The sequence below is a fragment of the Dermacentor albipictus genome, chromosome 8 (genome assembly GCF_038994185.2).
Source record: "Dermacentor albipictus isolate Rhodes 1998 colony chromosome 8, USDA_Dalb.pri_finalv2, whole genome shotgun sequence".
NCBI classification, from domain to species: domain Eukaryota; kingdom Metazoa; phylum Arthropoda; class Arachnida; order Ixodida; family Ixodidae; genus Dermacentor; species Dermacentor albipictus.
In genome coordinates, this window is record NC_091828.1 from 131,434,346 (window position 1) to 131,453,142 (window position 18,797).

An 18,797-nucleotide genomic window follows, 5' to 3' on the forward strand; every position below is an offset into this window, starting at 1 on the left:
GACGTCTTTTTCTGCATCTTGTCTAATTCAACCTGCCGGATAATTCGATCAATTCCGCAGGTCCCATCAGGGTCAAATTAACGGAAGTCGACTGTAGCAGCGATGTGACACCAATCTTGAAGGTGGAAGGGTCCCTCCCCCACTTTCAGATGCCTACACACATGCATGCAGTGGAACAAGACCAGGCTGTCTGAAAAGCCAGGTGTCTTACTTCCTTGAAGATGGCCCCATAGAACTGAACAATGTAGGGGCAGTCGTTACTCTTCATCACAACCTCGAGATCCATCAGCAGCTGCTTCTGCTCCTTCTCGTCGACCGTGGAACGGATGCGCTGCAACAACCATGTCATCGAACACACAGTGAGCCAACAGGCACAATGCTCAGCTCCCATTGACACAATTTTAGTGTACTTTCAATTCCCTAATGATACTGTCAAGAATACACAGAAAACATTTCCTGACACAAAGCTAAAAAATCGCGCAGATTCCAAGCACTGTGGAAACTATGTTATATAAAGAATTTTGCAGGTGGTACTAGCTTGCTATCCAGTGTCGGTTAGAATTCTACAAAACATTAGCAGATGGACCAGTGTGGTGAGCAATTGTGTGATGTCAGCAGGAAGACCCTGATGATGGTGACAACAGTATGGTAGCAATGGCATAACATATTTTAAATGTTAAAATCTGTTCCGTTACAACCTCAGATGATCCCAAAGGCAGTACAATTATACACATCTACATAACGCTAGGTGCTGTGAAGAAAGGACTGGAAAATATGGGCAGACTGCAAAGCTCGTGCAGTCTAAACGCCCAACCACTGGCACACATCAGTGTGCGCCAGAAAGCCAATGTGTTGCTTCACGTCGGTTGGACTAAAAGGGCCTGCAACCACAGGATACAAGTTCAGACGCGCGCCGACGCTCACTCATATTCAGTCCTCAACTGCGGTGCACTATTGCTCTTAGACCGTTTAAGTCTGGCCTAAGACAGCCTGCTGTAAAGTGAGCTTGAGACAATACATTAGTGGTCTGTATGGCCTTCTAGATAAAAACAAAAAAACAAAAACACATTTGGTTAATCAATGCATGCATCGCGCAACAACTTTTTTTTAAACCTTTCAAGTAATAATGGTGCACAAGATATCGACATCAGCGCTTGTGCTTGCATTCAGGGTTCGCATCAACATGTCTACAAGATAGCTTTGCTAACACCCGCACGACCACACCATATCATATCAAAAGCTGTCGTACGGGTTTATTTCGGGTGGCTCATCGCACAGCCAAACTATGTAAGAAATTAGTGTGCAAAGCATCATTGAAAAATCTTTAGAACAGCTAAAATTTACCAAGTTTGAAGCTTCTTTCCACCCAATTCTTGCTCTGGTGTATTCTTGCCCATGGAGCACCTCATTTATTTTTCTAGGTTGTTTTGAGGCATCAACACTGCATCAGGAAGCCTTCACATTGAGTGGCTGGTGAATTGTTAAAAATGTTTTCACTGTGTAAAGGTCATGTCCTACAGTCGAACCCGACTATATCGCACTCGCAAAAAAGTGCCTGTCAGTTCAATATAGAGCATAATTCGATATAAGCCTGCTGAACAATTGGATGTCATAAAAGTAAATACCATTTACAAAATCACTTTATTGATGAAACTAACTTAGTTTCGCATGAAATAGTCCTGCATTTTTTTCTGCTTGGGCAACTTCGCTGCTTGCGACGCATGCACTCCTCCACATTGTCTAAGGAGTCGGGAGCAGCTGAGGCTGCAACCTTCCGCATTCGCGCAGAAGCACTGGACTAGTACGAGTGCACCAATCACTTCGGAAGATCTAGGCAAAGGAACGTCGTTGCTTTCCTCATTGTGCCCACTTTCACTTGTGCTCGTTACGATGTCGGCAATGTAGGCTTCGTTTTTGGGCTCTCCCGTGGTCGCGACACTATCATTTGCACTCACAAACTCATCCACTGTTGATTTGTCAACAGCTTCCGGAAATTCTGACAGCTCGCTCTAAGTTTCGGCAACAGCTGCGTCGCATTCATCAGAATTTACAATCATCACCGAGCACACAGAAGCCGGCACGGCTGGAGCAATTTCGGATGAACCATTCGTACACGGCCGTGCGTACGCGTCGGGTGCCATGGGCACCGGGCAGAAATATCTTTTGGAAGTCAGTGCAGTCGTGAACACCATTGACAGTCTTAAATAGCTTTAAGTCATCGACATATAGAAGAAATGAAGTATCAAATTGCTGACAAAATTTCATTTATGAACAGTACGAAGAGAAGAGGGCCAAGAAGAGATCCTTGAGGAACTCCGCTAGTGACCTCATAGCTAATAGAACTGTGTCCATGAATGCCAACGAAGCACGATCTGCTGGTTACATAATTTGATACCAGGGCAGCGACGGAAGGAGGTAAGTCCATTTGCGTGAACTTTGTAATAAAGAGCTCATGGCAAACTACATCAAATGCTTTACTTAGGTCAACACAGAGAGCGCCTAACTGGCTTCTACTAGTATGTACAGTCGAACCCAGCTATATCAGTATCACAAAAAAAACGTCTATCAATTCGATATAGAGCATAATCCGATATAAGCCTGCTAAATAATTGGATGTCATAAAAGCACATACCCTTTATAAAATCACTTTATTGATGAAACTAGCTGAGTTTCGCATGAAATAGTCCTGCATTTTCTTCTGGTCGGGCAATTTTGCTGCCTGCGACGCACGCACTTCTCCACATTATCTAAGGAGTCGGAGCAGCTGAGGCCGCAACCTTCCACATTCGCACAGACGCACCGGTCAAGTGTGAGCGCATCAATCACCTCGGAGGATGTGGGCAAAGGACCGTCGTTGCTTTTCTCATTGTGCCCACTTTCACTTGTGCTCGGTACGATGTCAGCAATGTAGTCTTCGTTTTCGAGCTCTCCTGTGGTCGCGACACCATCAGCCCTCACGAACTTGTCTACTGTTGATTCGTCAATAGCTTCCTGAAATTCTGTCAGCTCGCTCCAAACTTCGGCAACATCAGCAACGGCTTTGTTGCATTCACCAGAATTTACTGTCATCACCGAGCACGAGTGCACCAATCACTTCGGTGGATGTGGGCAAAGGACTGTCATTGCTTTCCTCATTGTGCCCACTTTTATTTGTGCTCGGTGTGATGTCTGCAATATAGGCTTCGTTTTCAGGCTCTCCCATGGTCGCGACACCATCATCTGCACTCACAAACTTGTCAACAGCTTCTGGAAATTCTGACAGCTCACTCTAAACTTGGGCAACACCGGCAATGGCTTCGTCGCATTCATCAGAATTTACAGTCATCACTGAGCATGCAGAGGCTGGCATGTCTGAAGCAATTTCGGATGAACCACTTGAGCGCGGCTGTGAGTACGTGTCGGGTGCTGCGAGTTTGGCCGCTTTAGCCCTAATCTCTCCCTTATTTTTTAAGATCGTGCAGAAGGTGCTCCTCGGAATCTTGCACGCTGCAGGGACATCAGACTTCTTACCACGTCTGACCCGATTTATGATTTCGAGCTTCACGACAAAAGGCGAATTATGCCACTTCATCACAGCAACACTGCGGGAGAAGGCCCACAAGGCACAAACACAATGAACCAGAAAAGCAGCAAGACAACTTGCACTTGCGCCATCTTTCACGACAAAGGCACAAGAGCCTCCGATTGGTTGTCTGAGCAAGCTCTGTGGGCGGGCCAGGATCATTTTTTACAGGGGGGTGTCGACGACTCCCCAGAGGAAGCGCAGTCACGGCAGGGAGAGCAATTGGATGGAGCCGCGCCGCCTGCCTTCCCTGCCACAGCGAGGGAAAGCCAACTTCTGGGGGGGGGGGCACTTTTCCGCTGCTTGATGTTCGATATATTGGAAGTCGCTGCTATTTTTGTTCGTTGTAAGCATAATTTTTGCTATATATAGTCATTGAAACTACACCGTGTTCAGAAATTGTTCAATGTATAGAATAATTCTATGTAACCGGGTTCAATATAGTCGGGTTCGACTGTACCAGTTATAACGATGAAAAGCTGGTGCACCGTCAACTTTTGTGTGCTTTTTATGGAGAAATAACCTCCCTAATACAATGTCCCCATGATGCACTATCGGTTATAACGATGAAGTCTGGCTGCTGGGTGCTGGGGTAGAGAGGTAATAGAATGCGAAATCCTTAAAAGAAAAAAGAAAAAGTGAAATGCAAGCCGCTGCATGATCGCGTGCCACCCCAACTGCCGCTGTGCGCTCCTCTCTATGAGAGATGCGTGCCAGCCTCGTGCCCTTCCACCATTCGGAACACGAATGGGTTGTGCCCATAGCTTTGTGCTGCGCCACCTTCCGAAAAACGAATGGACCGCCCAACTACGCTGACGGTGCTGCCCCCAGATTGCTCGCTCGACCTTCATTCTGCGCAATTAAGCTGATAGATTAAATTGCTCAAGCTTTTCTTTGTTCGTTTCGTCTAAGTCATTTCTGGCCACATAGTTTCTCAGCTTCGTTTGACTCGTTGCCAGAACGGAACATGGCTGGTCCACCTGCTGACCATTGGCAATGCACGACATTGCCGGTGAAAAGAAAGCGCACTGCTATAGATTTGGAAACTAAGTGCTTCTAAGTGATGAGGCGATTGTCGCGAACGTGCTTGCATCGGACAGCGGCAGTGGCGGCCATGACGGCAGCGCTGATGCAGTAGGGAAGGCTACCTCCATCTTGGCCCTGCGGGAGGTCCTGTAGATGGTTCAGTCCCTCATGGGACTGTTTTCGCAAAGGACCTTCTGCTTCATTACGTGAAGCACCTAGATGTCTTGGAAAAGGATGTCGACAAACTTCGCTTAAAGCGAGCAAGGCTGACGAACATGCGGCTTTGTTGTGCAAGCCAGTGGGAAGTACGTGGCAAGATGCTTGTGGTGATCTCGTCCCAGTGTTTCTTCTGGATTCCTCAAGCTGAGATGCTGCCACGGCAACCATCCTCCCACATTTCTTAAAAGGTGCCCTTTGGGGCCACCAAAGCAATGCCTCGGTGGAGTTCGTATGGCACTTGCAGCCCGTGACTCCTGTATGCAGTTGTTACAGCAGCGCCATTCTTGAACACCCACAGCCGCAGCTTATTAACACGCGATCACAGCGCACAGGAAGCAGAGTTAAACAGTTAAATGAGTTAACACAATCAAAAGCCGGATCGATGAAAGTGGTGGGGAGGAGAACTGGCCTCCCATTGCAGCTTTTTCAGAACAGCTATGCCGTCTCCCATTTTTATTTCTTTTTTTTCATGAAACCAGGTTATAACAATTATCCATTATAACAACTAAATTTTCATGGCACTTGAATACTGCTATAAGTGTGTTCGACTGCAGTGTCTTTCGCTTTCGAAAGTTATTTTTGCAACTGAAAATGGTGCAGAGGTAGCCCATTAAACTTGAGTTACCTGAGACCAGGTGACAAAACACACCACGGTTCACCACACGAAGTTCCACACAGTTCACCACAACACAAACCACACGAAGTCAGGAGTGCCATATTTCAATCGCTGCAGCGCCAACAAAACCGAAAATGACTTCCTTCACCAGAGTTTCTCAGCTGGGCTCGTTCACTCGCTGATTAGGAACTGGACGGTTGTGCTATGCCTACGCTTAATGTAAAAAACACTGGTGGTAGTACGCGCGTGCCGATTATCAGACGGCAACCTTTGAAAGAATGTTTTCATTTGTTTCTAGCACAACAAAATGTACGTAGAATGAGCACAAGCGCTGCGGCAATCATAATTCGGTGCTTTTTTTAGCAGACGATCACACTGAGATCAGCATAATGACAGTTGGCAGGTTGGATTTGTCGGCGCCATTCAAACTCGGCCCAAATTCTTCCTGCACTGCCACCACCCACGATCGTCAGTCGCATCACTGCCGGCCTAGTATCACAGCATTGTCGTTCAGAAACACTGGCGCGCATGTCGTGCATCCACAGAACTCGCACAATTGTTGGTGTCAGCGTCTTTGCATTGGTGGCCATCATACATATAGCAGCTGAAGGCATCATGGCCTCTGACTGGTGGATGCCGGTGATGCGTTACATGACATTCTAGTATCGGTAGTAGGCAAAATCTACTGCATAGCAACATGTCAGCTAGTTCCTGACTGACAATTTTGACACATTAGGGCACGCCCACGTATGCCAGTGGTTGGACTTTAACACAGCATCTCAATGTGCTAGCTGCCACAAGAAAAAAATGTGAGAAAGTGGCACACACTTGCTTTTATAAGCAACTTGTTGCTATGTGACATGGCACATCAAACATATTATTCCTGTGTTTGTGGCCTAATGGACACTGGTGCATGCGCCATTATGTACATGCCAATCCTTTGAAAGAGCTACAGTGCTGCTTTCCGACTACTTTCTTTAAACGCACTGAAAGGTCCCAGCGAGAATACACACATTGCTCTGGAAAGCAAGGTTTTTTAGTTTGAATGTGAAAGCATGCTGCTTCGGTTAATTCGACCCCTACCATCCCTAACCGGCAGCCCTCATGCATGCAGCGGTTACTAAAAGTTTGAAAACACAAGAAATTTAGCTGATGGCACTACTGCTTCTTATCCTTTATACGGGGGGTCACACAGCCCCTTTAGATTGCAATCGAGCCCGTACTGAATAGAAATTTCCACCTTCGATCGAAACTGGCTGTATGACATCGGTACAGTTAAATCTCGGCACCACGAACTTCAATATAACGAAATTCTCTGTATAACAAAGTATTTAACTTTTTATATAACTTTTTCCAACTTCTTTTCCATAGAACACCTCCTTTTTTCTTTTGTGGCTGCACATGGGTGCCAGCGTGGCTGAGTGCATATGCAGCCTGCACGTTCCGTTTCAGAGGCAATCTGCCACATCTGCAAGCACATGTGCAAGCCAGCACATGTCTATGGCTGTGGGGTTGCCACAAGACACGCACATGCTGCTAAGTTTGGCAACTTCATTCGAAATTAGTGGTTTGGCACAAGTTGGCGCAGCACTTCCATCCCTGAAACGTGGACCCGAATTAAAAAGGATCAACCAGACAAAATCACTGCAGTTAATCAGCATGGCTGTGATTCAAATGTCTTTATAAGGAAATGCTTGGGATGGTGAATATTCTAAATTATACAGAGGGTTCTGGAAAAGAATGGGTCCCTCTGAAAGGTACACAATGCACCAAGCTAACCTTCACAGCCATTTCCAGGTTGCTTTTCTGGTGAACCATCTTGTTGACAGTGCCGAATGCACCTCTGCCAATCTCACCAAGGTCCATCAGATCTTCTGCGGTGAAATCGTACTCCTGCAACAAGGACCATGTCTTAACAAAAAGAAAACTATTTTCTTACACCATCACCAATGCAATAAGATTTGCTCAACACAGCAACGATGATATGAGCCCTGCTCATTGGATGAGTTGGCTTTTCTGGTACCATTCACCAGAAATGCTAACTTTAAAATTTGAAATATACTAGTCAAAACCAATAAAATAAAAAAACATTGCTGAAAATCACATCGAACTGTTGTTGTCTTGTGTTGTTACACAAGAAGACCATTAGTTCAAAAAGAATGATGAGCTTTTCTAAAGATGCTGTGAACACATTATCTCCTCTAGAGTTACTGAGAGTGATTTGTGTGTATTTATACCGGGTGTTTTTTTAGCTGCACCGAAGTTTTTAAATATTTCCTATGGCAGATAGCACAATTCTAACCCTTTATATAAATTACTCGATATAATCTCGATATAAATTACTCGCGCTACTTCTACGAGAAATCAAAATGTTCAATTGAATAATTAACATAGTTACGCTAATTATTATTTTGATTAATTATTTTAGCGCACATATTTCACTCTACAAATTACAGCCATTGAGTTCGCAAGGCGTATCCACTTGGAACGGATTCTCTGGACTGCACAAGTTTCAAGATATTTTCAAGGTGTCCGACGAAATGCATTGGCATTCCAGTAAATTTTCTAAGAAACAGCCGCTTTAGCATTGAAGCACAAAAGTAACTGGAACACCAATGCATTTCGACGGACACTTTGAAAATTAACATCTCGGAACTGGCGCTGTCCAGAGAAATTGTTCCACGTGGATGCGCCGTGCAATCTCAGCAGCTATAATTCATAGATTGAAATATGTGGCATAGAGTAAGTAATTAAAAAGTTAATTAGTGTAATTACATTTCTTACTAATATATATATATATATATATATATATATATGTGTGTGTGTGTGTGTGTGTGTGTGTGTGTGTGTTGATGAAATTTATCGATTAAATATTCATGGAAAGGCAGCCAGAACTTTGGCAGTCATCATACAGATGAGCACAGGATTGGTTTTGTTAAAGCATGGCTTATAGTTTTGATGTCAGTCATTTCAGAAAACGAAAATTGTTGGAAGTTGAATGCTCCATTCACTCTTCTGTTTCTTTGTGCAGACTATAAAACCTATCTGCCATCATACATTCATTCCACAGAGCAAATTCGGTCAGTGACTGTATTTGTGTCAGTTAAAAACCAATTTCACTGTAAACTAAACAAAAAATAAATGTTCATAAAATTATTGGTGTCACTACGACAATCAGAAAAGCTGGTAGGTATGTAGTACTCACCTCTTCAGGTGATATCTTGAGCTTTCCTGATGAGTGAATTTTTGGTGGCAACCATACCCGTTCACTGTGTGAGAAGATGAAGTTTAGTGTTGTGGCTACAAACAGTTGCAGCAACATGCAGGTCATACATAAACAGGCATTAAAGGTAATATCATTCACTTTTTATTTATCTGATTCCTACTCTATGCTTCATGCATATATAGGTTGCTTTCTGCCTCTAGCATAATAAAATGCTATCTTGGTATAGTATACTGGTGCCATAAATTTGTTGATGGCAAATTATCCCCGTAATTCTTCATGTGCAATTTCCTCAATCAAGTTCAGCCTGCTTTGCCTCACAGAATAAATTTTTGCTGCTTCAACTAAGGACGCATTACAGAAAATTTCCTGCCAAACTTCATATTGTTCTGGAAGTCGTAACCCATCAGCAGCGAGCAATTGTACATTACTTCATCGTTTAAACATACATTACCATCTTACCTAGCGTCTTTGTAGTCACTTTTGCGTTAGATTTTTTTTTATCTTGTGTTTATTCCTTTTACTGCTGCTTGTAACAATGCAGTACTTATGTTGTGGTCACTACTAACAAGAGGTCTGCTTCAACTTAGCTCTAGCACTAAGGTCTCAGTACGTGCTCATGAAACAATGTGTTAATTTTGTGAGTGTGAACAATACCCCTGTCACACAGCAAATCTAGTAAAATTTCAAAAAAAAAAGATGGCATTTGTTGCGATTAATGTCATTACCACAGTGCACTGTCACATGGGTGAAAACTAATGTCCTTTGAAAATGATGACTATGACGACAGTTAAAGAGAGAGAGAGAGAGAGAGAGAGAGAGAGAGAGAGAGAGACGTAAGAATAGCCTTAAATCCACTTTTGCCTAATACTTATTTTCCAATATGCTCAATTCCACTGGAATATGTGATCGTCCCTTTCACACCTTAGTGTTCGATCACTAACTTGTCGACATTGCCAATGATGGAGAAGGCAACGAGTTTTCCGTAAATTAAAGAAAACTAGAAGCGGTGAGCACGCGAAAGAATTACAAGCATTAACGGAGCAGTATAAAACAAGTGTTGAAAAATCAAAAGAGAGATATTTTGAAGGGCTCAATAATAAAATGAAAACTAATCCCAAGTTGTTCTGGCATTATATCAAGGAGTGCGGATCTGATAATGTAGGAGCCAGCGAACTGAATTTTAATGATACGGTTATAGTCGATGAGGAAGCTAAAGCCACATGTTTAAATACGTATTTCCAATCCGTGTTTTTACCTAAGCATGACGCTCCTTCCCAACCGCACCCAAGCATGTTTCCACTGATGCCGCCGGTGGAACTGAGTGTTCATGGTATACGTTCTCTTCTTGAAAGCCAAGATGAATCCAAAGCAGTTGGTCCTGATGGTATCTCTCCTCGTGTACTGAAGCGATGTGCTGCGCCCATTTCGCGTTACCTTTACATAATTTACACTAGGTCCCTTTCAACAGGCACTTTACCCGATGATTGGAAAATTTCCCATGTTGTTCCGGTTCATAAGGGTGGCTCAAAAAAGGATGTAACAAATTACCGGCCCATTTCATTAACATCGATATCATGTAAACTCTTTGAACATATCCTATTTAAGCACATATTGACCCATCTTACAGATAATAATGTTCTGATAAATGAGCAGCACGGTTTTCGCAAAGGACTTTCTTGTACCACGCAACTTGTAGAGTTCTTTCATGAGCTGGCTTCCAACGTTGACGAGGGTGGGCAAACAGAGTGTGTCTTTTTAGATTTTTGAAAGGCCTTTGACACCATGTCGCACTCCCTTCTCCTCGTCAAACTGCAGATTCTAAATTTTGACCAGAATGTACTAACTTGGATAACCAATTACTTGTTCAACAGGCGTCAATGCGTGCTTTTAAATGGGAGGTGTTCATCCTATGTTGGTGTATCGTCAGGCGTGCCACAAGGCTCCGTCCTTGAACCGCTCTTATTCCTCATTTTTGTTAAAGGGACCCTGAAACGATTTTGGCGATTTTCTGCAAACGTACTGAGTCGTTAGAGTAGGTTCTTCTGATCATTAATTGATGCATCTAAGTGCTCTGCGTAAAGCGTGTAATTTATTATAAGGTTTTAAAAATACCCATCGCTGCCGATCGCAGCGCACTGCTCGGCGGAATTTTAAGCCGCCCCTACCCATATGATGCAAATAACCCATATTACGTCACATGGGCGAGCTATCTGATTGGCTGACCAGGGCGCGTGGTCGATAATTTTTCCAACTTTATGGTGAACAAATGATGCTCGTAATAGTTGGAATGTTAGTTACTTTGTTTTTGTAAAAAGAAAATAACTTGAAGAGAATACACAAGAATAGTTTTTTAGTACACTTCAGCACTTCCGGCACACAGCAAGTGTCGTCTGCTTGTGTTACAACGTACTCCATTTTGACGAGAGCTCCGCGGTCAGAGTCGGTCTCAGTCTTTTCGCGAGCACTATGATTCGACTTTGTTGCCTTGTGGACTGCAAACCTAGCGACCTGCAAACCGCGAGTCCAGTATTAGGGCAAACGCAAGCGCAAGGGGACAGGGTCTGGCCGCTTGACTGTGCCGGGATGAGCCACGAGATGAGCAGAAGGGCAAATGTGAACGGTCTGCACGGTGCAGCCACCTGGTGGCACAGAGCTCAACCATACACAGTAGCAGCAACGAAGTGTATTCTTTGCTGCTGGTGTGTATTTTTCGCAGGAGTGTAATCATCAACACGTTGATTTATAAATGTTGAAAATGCTTTACACTTGGTTAGAGCAATATTAGCGCTTTGTTTGACTGGTTAAGCGCTGCGCCAGCAAGTGTCTGGACCGTGCAGACCGATCAGGCTGCTCACGTACGTCTACGCTAAAGTTCCTTCATCAGCTTGAGTTTATGCCTCCAGTCATTTGCCGAAATGACCAGCTTGCCTGTTTTTAGCGGAGTACCGGACACGTTCGGCGCTACGACAGAACGCTCGCTACGCACGCTGCTTCGATAGCTCTCGGTCGACGGCCAAGCGGCTAGCGGAGAGGTCTCGCGCGGGAGGGGGCGTGCTCCTAAACAACCGGAAGTGAACGATGTGACGTTGCATCGTGACGCTGAACCAGTGAAGGCGGAGCTTAGCGCCGCTCGCTCGGCGAGCGAGTTGAGGAGGAAAAGCATAGCTAGGGAGGAGGGTAACTTCTAATCGCTTGCAGCTCCATTAATACGTAACGCTTCACTTAAATTGTGGTGCGAATGTTCTACTTAAGCTGTACCCTACGCGCCTACAAAATTTGTCCGAACCATTTCAGGGGCCCTTTAATGATATTTCTGTGGGTATTTCATCGCGCATGCGTTTATTTGCCGACGATTGTGTTTTATATCAGCAGATTAGGGACGCAAGTGACGGCGTTTCTTTGCAGGACGATTTGGATCGTATTACAAGGTGGTGCCAGAAGTGGCAAATGACGTTGAACCCAAAAAAGGTGTGTGCACATGCGTGTTTCCAAAAAGAAGAAACAAATTGAAACATCTTACGGCCTGAATATGTATGTGATTGCTACTGAACCGACATGCAAATATCTTGGTGTTGTTTTATCGCATGATTGCTCATGGAATGCTAATATTGATTATGTTGTTGGTAAAGCAGCAAGGGCTCTTAACTTTATCCAACGGAACCTAAGATGGGCACCCCAGAATTTAAAGAACACAGCCTACCTCACCTGTATTAGGCCGATTTTAGAGTATGCATGCCCTGTATGGGACCCGATGCAGGCCAGGTCTATAGATAAACTTGAAAAAATTCAGAATGGAGCTGCGCGGTTTGTTTTAGGGCGGTACAAGCGGACAGATAGCTGTACCGCTATGAAAACGGAATTGGGTTGGGAATAGCTTTCTTTACGCAGAAAAAAACTGCGGTTGAATTTTCTTTTGTATTTTTCATGGTAACACTGGAATTGCTTATAATAACTACTTGTATCAACCCAATTACATATCCAGTAGAAATGATCACCGACACAAAGTGAAGCAGTACCGTGCAAGGACAACTATGTTTTATAATTCCTTCTTTGTGATGACCATCAGAGATTGGAACCGGCTGCAAGAGATGCAAGTGTGCTGTATAGATGAAGAAGTGTTCTATTTAAGTCTGTAACCCCGCTGCTGTAACGCCCTTCTGGCAAAGCGGGGCACTCGCTGAATAAAGAATAAAGAAGTCGAGTCAAGCCAAGTAAAGATAAGGCAAGCAACATGGCAAAAAGCACAATGGGCACATTCGCTACATCTGCTGAAGTGGAACGAGAACAGCAGTTGCATGTCATCACCGTTCTGATGTGCATGCGGGTACCTAATATTCTCATTCTTGGCGCATGCCACCGGAAAACATGCGCATGCTTTTACGTCAAGTCAATCGAAGTGGCTGCAGCCAATGCTCCGGTGCGAACCAACACGACTGCTGTAGCGAAAGCTAAAGACAGTTGTCTAGTCACTGAAATGAGAGTACAGTAGTTTTCTGTAATTACACACGTGATGGGCTTCAATGTTGTTAAAGTAATAATTAGGTAATAAAATTGATAGAATAATAGTTATTTTTTGTTAAACAAAAAAGAAGCATGTGCTGTTTGCGGAACACCGGTACACTGGTGGTGTCGAGGATACACATTCGTTTCCAAAACGAATGCGAATGAGTTTGGCGAACTCATTCGATTGTAAATGTAGTTTTCGACAAATGTCATTACGCTTTACCATGCGACAGCCAACAAACGGCATTATCAGCGAATGTCATTTGTTGTAAATGACATTAGATTTGTTGTGTGACAGGGGTACAAGAAATAAACTGAAAATACAAGAATGCAGCAAGCCTGTGCTGAAAGTAGTGCAAAATGCTGTTAACACACTTATACCTCCCAACGTGTCAACCTTAAAATTATGAAAGTCCTACAGACACAATAGCAAGGGGGAGGACGGGAATAGAAAGCATTTTCTTAAACGTTCACCCCAAGCATACATCCTTTTGTAGGACACATACACTTTTTTTATTATTTATTTAAAATATCTTACAGAAACATTTAAGGGCATTGAGTAAGGGGAGATGCAATTTAAGTGTTTCTGCAGGAGTAACCAATATAAATATTAATACATGCAGTCACAGGATACAAAAAACAAAGTTCAAATATGTTTGTCCAGGGTAAGCTTGAGGCAGCGTAATAACAGGGAAGGAAAGGAGGTAAAAAAACATCCTTATACAATGTTGCCACAAGAAGCTTTGCAATTTTTCACGAAAGGCATCACGATTTGTTAATCACGCAATGTTATCAGGAAGACTGTTCCATACTGTTCTGACACATGGTAGTGCTGATGCGATAAATGACAGTGTATTGCCAAAGACGCGCACAAAACTGTGGCTATTGTTAAAGTGATGTGACATGCACACTGGTGCTTCAAGAGGCAACACATGAGATCAATTACCATGAAAATATATATGGAAAAGACAAAGAAGATTTATTGTGCAACAAGTTTCAAGTGGCTGGAACAAAATATCTGCTTTAATCTTCATTATACTGCAAGTTCTGTCGTAGTTACTTGTGATGAAGCGTGCTGTTCTATATTGAATTAATTCTAGTATACAAACTAAACAATTCTACTGACAAAGCAAATTCTAATTGTGGGTGAACAAAAGTCTGACATGCCAATTTACGCAACGTAGCAGGAGATTTAGGCAAGTTCTGTCGAAGATAACGCAGAGTTTTCGAGGCTTTTGCGCAGGTAGCTGTTATTTGTGTACTCCAAGAAAGATTTGGTGCAAGTTAAATGCCAAGGTATCTATACGACGATGTCAGAAGGGCAATGATGTTATTTATGACGTAAGAAAAGCAAGAGTTATATGTTCTCGTGAGAAGGACATAACTTTAAGTTTGTCTGAGTTTATAGGGTCATCTGCTATATACGGCATCAAAAAGTGACCAGGTTAAGGTCATTCTGCAATAAGAAATGGCCGTTAAATGTTTTTATTGAATGGTATAGAATGCAATCATCTGCAAAAAGTTTTATCTGTGATGATATGTTTTGTGGAAGGTCATTTATGAAAACTAAGAAAAGAGCACCAAGGACACTGCCCTGCAGAATACCAGAAATAATGCCAGAAGGAAGCGATGAGTGGTTATTAACAACAGTGAACTGCTGCCACAACGACAGAAGTTTCAGAGCCAAGATAAAGTTAATGAATCCAGTCGGAGTGCAGATAATTTTGAGAAAAGGTGACAACAAGCAAGACGATCAAATGCTTTAGAAAAATCTAAGAACACAAAGTCAGTTTGCTGTTTTTTATTCATGCTGGAGTGTAATTCTGTTATAAATTAGAGCAAGGAGTGTCAGAAGATAAGCCTTTTCTGAATCCATGCTGGTTAAAATAAAAGAAGTCGTTTGATTCTAAATGGTGGTAGATATACGAGATGGGACGGTAAGAGTACTTGTTATCCCCCTTGAATACAGGGGTAACCTTAGCTATGTTCCAGTCCAAGGGTAGCTTGCCAGATGACAAGGATTGCTTAAATATACAGCACGAAATATGGCTTGAAATTCTAACGGCATTATTTAGTATTTTTGAGTTTCCAGTCAATGCTGGAAGATGTGGATAACTTGAAATTATTTATTAAAGACGAAATCCCATCTGCTGTAATTTCTATTGGTTCCATAACAGGTATATTAAAAGTCGAGACTATGGGAACAGTGGAACAGTCTTCCTATGTAAGAACAGATAAGGAAGAAATGTTAAACGCTACTGGACAATCAGCATAAGACAAAGGGCTTTAATCATCATCATGTAGCACAACATTGTGGACAGTGGTATTTGGTGATATAACTTGCCAGAATTTTCTGGGGTTACTGATCAGAAGATAGGGCAGGTCACATTAAAAAATGTATGTCTTTGCGCATAGCTCTGTACAGCAAGATTTTAGAAAATCACTGTATGCCGCCCAAGATGAGGCTTCATTGTCCCTTCTAGCTGGCCTATACAGACGCCTCTTAATGTTTGAAGGTGTTTGCTAGACCAAGCATTAGACCAGGGGAGGTATTCTGTAAGAGTCCACCTAGTGGACTTGTCCATTTTGTCTGCTGTTGAAGTTCTGATTGACTGGGCTGGACTGCGCATCCGCAGACGCGAGGTGCCACAGCTAATCAGCACTTCAACAGCAGACAAAATGGACAAGTCCACCAGGTGGACTGTTGCAGAATACCTCCCCTGTAATTTTCTATTGAGATTTTCTATGAATTTTCTATGAGTGCTGTTAATTTTTGCTTAAGAAGAAGTTCTCCACTGTCGTTCATTGATCTTGAGCTAAGGCATAGCTGAAATTCTTCAGTGAAAAAGATAGCTAATTCAGCATTAATTTTGTTGTAGTCAGCCCCATTGTAATCTCTAATGCTTTCAGTGTGAGCGCCATAGAAAGTTACTGGAATATTAATGTTTAATTGAAAAAATTTGTGATCAGTAAAGCCATCAATGTGCGCAATAGGCCCGGTGGTATTGGGTGCAGTAGTTAATACTAAATCTAAGATGTTGGTACCGCGGGTTTGTTGATAGACTATCTGGGTTAGGTTGCAATCTAGTGTTAAGTTAGTTAATGAATTCAGCAGAGGAGCGACAGGATGACGACAGATTTGGCCAATCAATTAATGGAAAATTAAAGTTGCACAGGAGATAAACGATAGCCATAGAACATTGTAGAGTAGCAAAGGTTATGCTTTCACGCAGTGCATCAAGAAACGAGAGGTCAGCTTCGGGCGGCCAATAACAAGTACCCACTATAACACGGGTAGAAGCTGTTGCACATGCAACCCAGACTATTTCAGCAGTGGAATTTGTGTCAACAAAAAACGATGAAATGCAGCTTTTTATAGCCGGAACACCTCCACCTCTCTTCCCACTATGTTTGTGCCTGTAATGTTATATTTCTTAGTGTTGGGAAGAAGTTCATCAGTGCTCAACCATGTTTCGGTTAAAGCTACAATATTGGGATCACCATCCTACAAATAGGTACTCAATGTGTTGTGCTTCTTTAGTAGGCTGCGAATGTTCGTGTAAGATAGCAACAGTGATGTTAAAGAAGATTAACAATGTTAACAATGATTTACATTTCAAACATGATACAAGCAGCAACACCCTTGGCAACACACTTGGAACAGAAGAGACTAACAAGGAAAGCATTGTCTTTAGATCACAGTGACCTTTCAGCAATTTTGCAGTTACTGATTTTGCTATGCAAAAAAGGTGAGGCGTGCAGACAGGGCATAAGAGAAGTGGACAACATGAACGCATAATGAATCCTTACCAACTAGCTCAGCTTTCTGTCGTTCTTAACTGATTTCGCCTCCTTCAGGAACTTGTCTAAATAAACATGCCCAAAGCAGATACGCCTTTGGCGTATTGTTGCAATCAGAATCATCCAAACGTATGGTTGGAGAACAACAGGTGGAACTTTTTCACAAACAGAGCTTATTTTTCGTAAAACTTGACAAATCATTTATAAAGTTGTAGGACAAGCTTGAATACATAAACTTTAGGGAAAATTCAGGAGTTTGTAGGTATGCATACTGCGTAGCTGTAAACAGCAGAATGCATGCTATCCTCAGCACGTCAATGTGCAAAGCTAGGCATATACCATGGTTTGCGGTTGAAATTTCGAAAACATTCTAAGTGACGACGTCACAACAGTATGAATAAGGAAAAAAATTAGCAGAGGGATAAATCTGACTGCCCAATTAATAATAGTAATAATAATAATTGTTTGAACTAACTCGAATTTAAATAGTCATAAGTCAACTGTAGTACAGTTCCAGTTCATGCATGCTGAACGGCTGGAATGTTCACTGAAACGTGTTTTCCGAATCCGCACAGTGGAATAGAATTGACATGCTCTCACAATGTCAAACAAGCCTGTATGGCTGCTTTGCTGTCTCATCAGGATTTGCGGTAATGCTGTGAACTTGGCAGCACATTTAGGAAGCAATCGCATAAAGTCATAATTTTCAGCAATTATTATGCAACAAGGGCGCCATCGGGCTCCCGCAGAGCCAGGAGCCTGAAGGCTTCCTTCTGATACTCACGTTCGCACTGGGTAGTTGAAACCAGGTATGCTGGACGGAAGCTTGCTGGCATTCCCCAGATGTTTCTTGGAACCGTTTCCAAAAGTGAGCCTCAACTGTTCTCTCCCCGTCGAACGACCGTGTATATCACGGGCTGAGAATGAGAGCACAAATATACTTAACAACACGCTGCACTTCGGTCACCGAAAACGGCCGAACGCTTCACACACACATATACGACCTAAGAAATCTGTCGTTTTTGCTTCGCACCTAACACATTTCACAAAACCCTACATCGATTCCCGTGGCAGATGAACGAAACCATTTGATCAGTTTAAGATGACCGCCTTGTTTTCTTCGAAAGAAATTTTCAAAGAAGCGTAACCGTACTCGTGCAAGCCGCGATATTTGATGCATTCATTGCGAACGGAAATACGTTACGACTCGGTCGCAACGAAAAGTAAAACAATACCAGAAACGCAGGTAAGGTTCATTACAATGTCGAGCACTCGTTTGAATCTCTCAACCCTTCGCAACGAATGCGTGCGCCCGAATAACTCCTGAATTTAGCACAGCAAGCCGTACTTACGAGAATTTATCCGTGAAATCCCGCGTTGCTGATCCGCCATTTTACCACTGCCGCTCTACGCTCCTGATCACGGATGCATCGAGGCTTTTCGGAGCTGTCCTCCGAGTGCTTTTAGTGTCGACGAGGACAATGTTTTTCTGGGTTTCTGCGTTACAGATTAGCTGACATGATCCCGGAGCTAGAGTAGACGTCGAGAGCCCTCACGAAGAGCCATAACGCAGAGCAGTAGCAGGCGGTTACAAACGTACACACAGACGCACTCACAGTGCACGCATCGCACGGCCGCACGCACCATACACCCACCACCTGAACATCGCCCCCGAGTGCTCCGTGGTCTCTGCGCATGCGTTAGCTGAGAGAAGGTGAGAAAGGAGGACAAATTGACTTTACCGGATGTGACGTCACAGTATTGCTTGTTTTTGCTTTTTCGAAATAACTACCCTCGAACTCAGACGCATGGCTTGCGTCTCGTTCGCGCGCGTACGTATGGCT

General features: G+C 43.2%; 1 protein-coding gene across 1 annotated transcript in view; it reads right to left on the minus strand.

Moving 5' to 3' along the window:
- The window catches only part of LOC135896981 (dual specificity mitogen-activated protein kinase kinase 4-like), a 69,224-nt gene that overhangs the window by 28,351 nt on the left and 22,076 nt on the right, over window positions 1-18,797 (minus strand). The window contains exons 2-6 of the mRNA XM_070524471.1: window positions 18,306-18,611; window positions 17,738-17,870; window positions 8,629-8,692; window positions 7,203-7,316; window positions 212-331 (exon numbers count right to left, since the gene is read on the minus strand). Of these exons, the coding sequence (XP_070380572.1) occupies window positions 212-331; window positions 7,203-7,316; window positions 8,629-8,692; window positions 17,738-17,870; window positions 18,306-18,345 (471 nt within the window). The 5' untranslated portion in view covers window positions 18,346-18,611. The remainder of the gene's footprint in view (window positions 1-211; window positions 332-7,202; window positions 7,317-8,628; window positions 8,693-17,737; window positions 17,871-18,305; window positions 18,612-18,797) is intronic.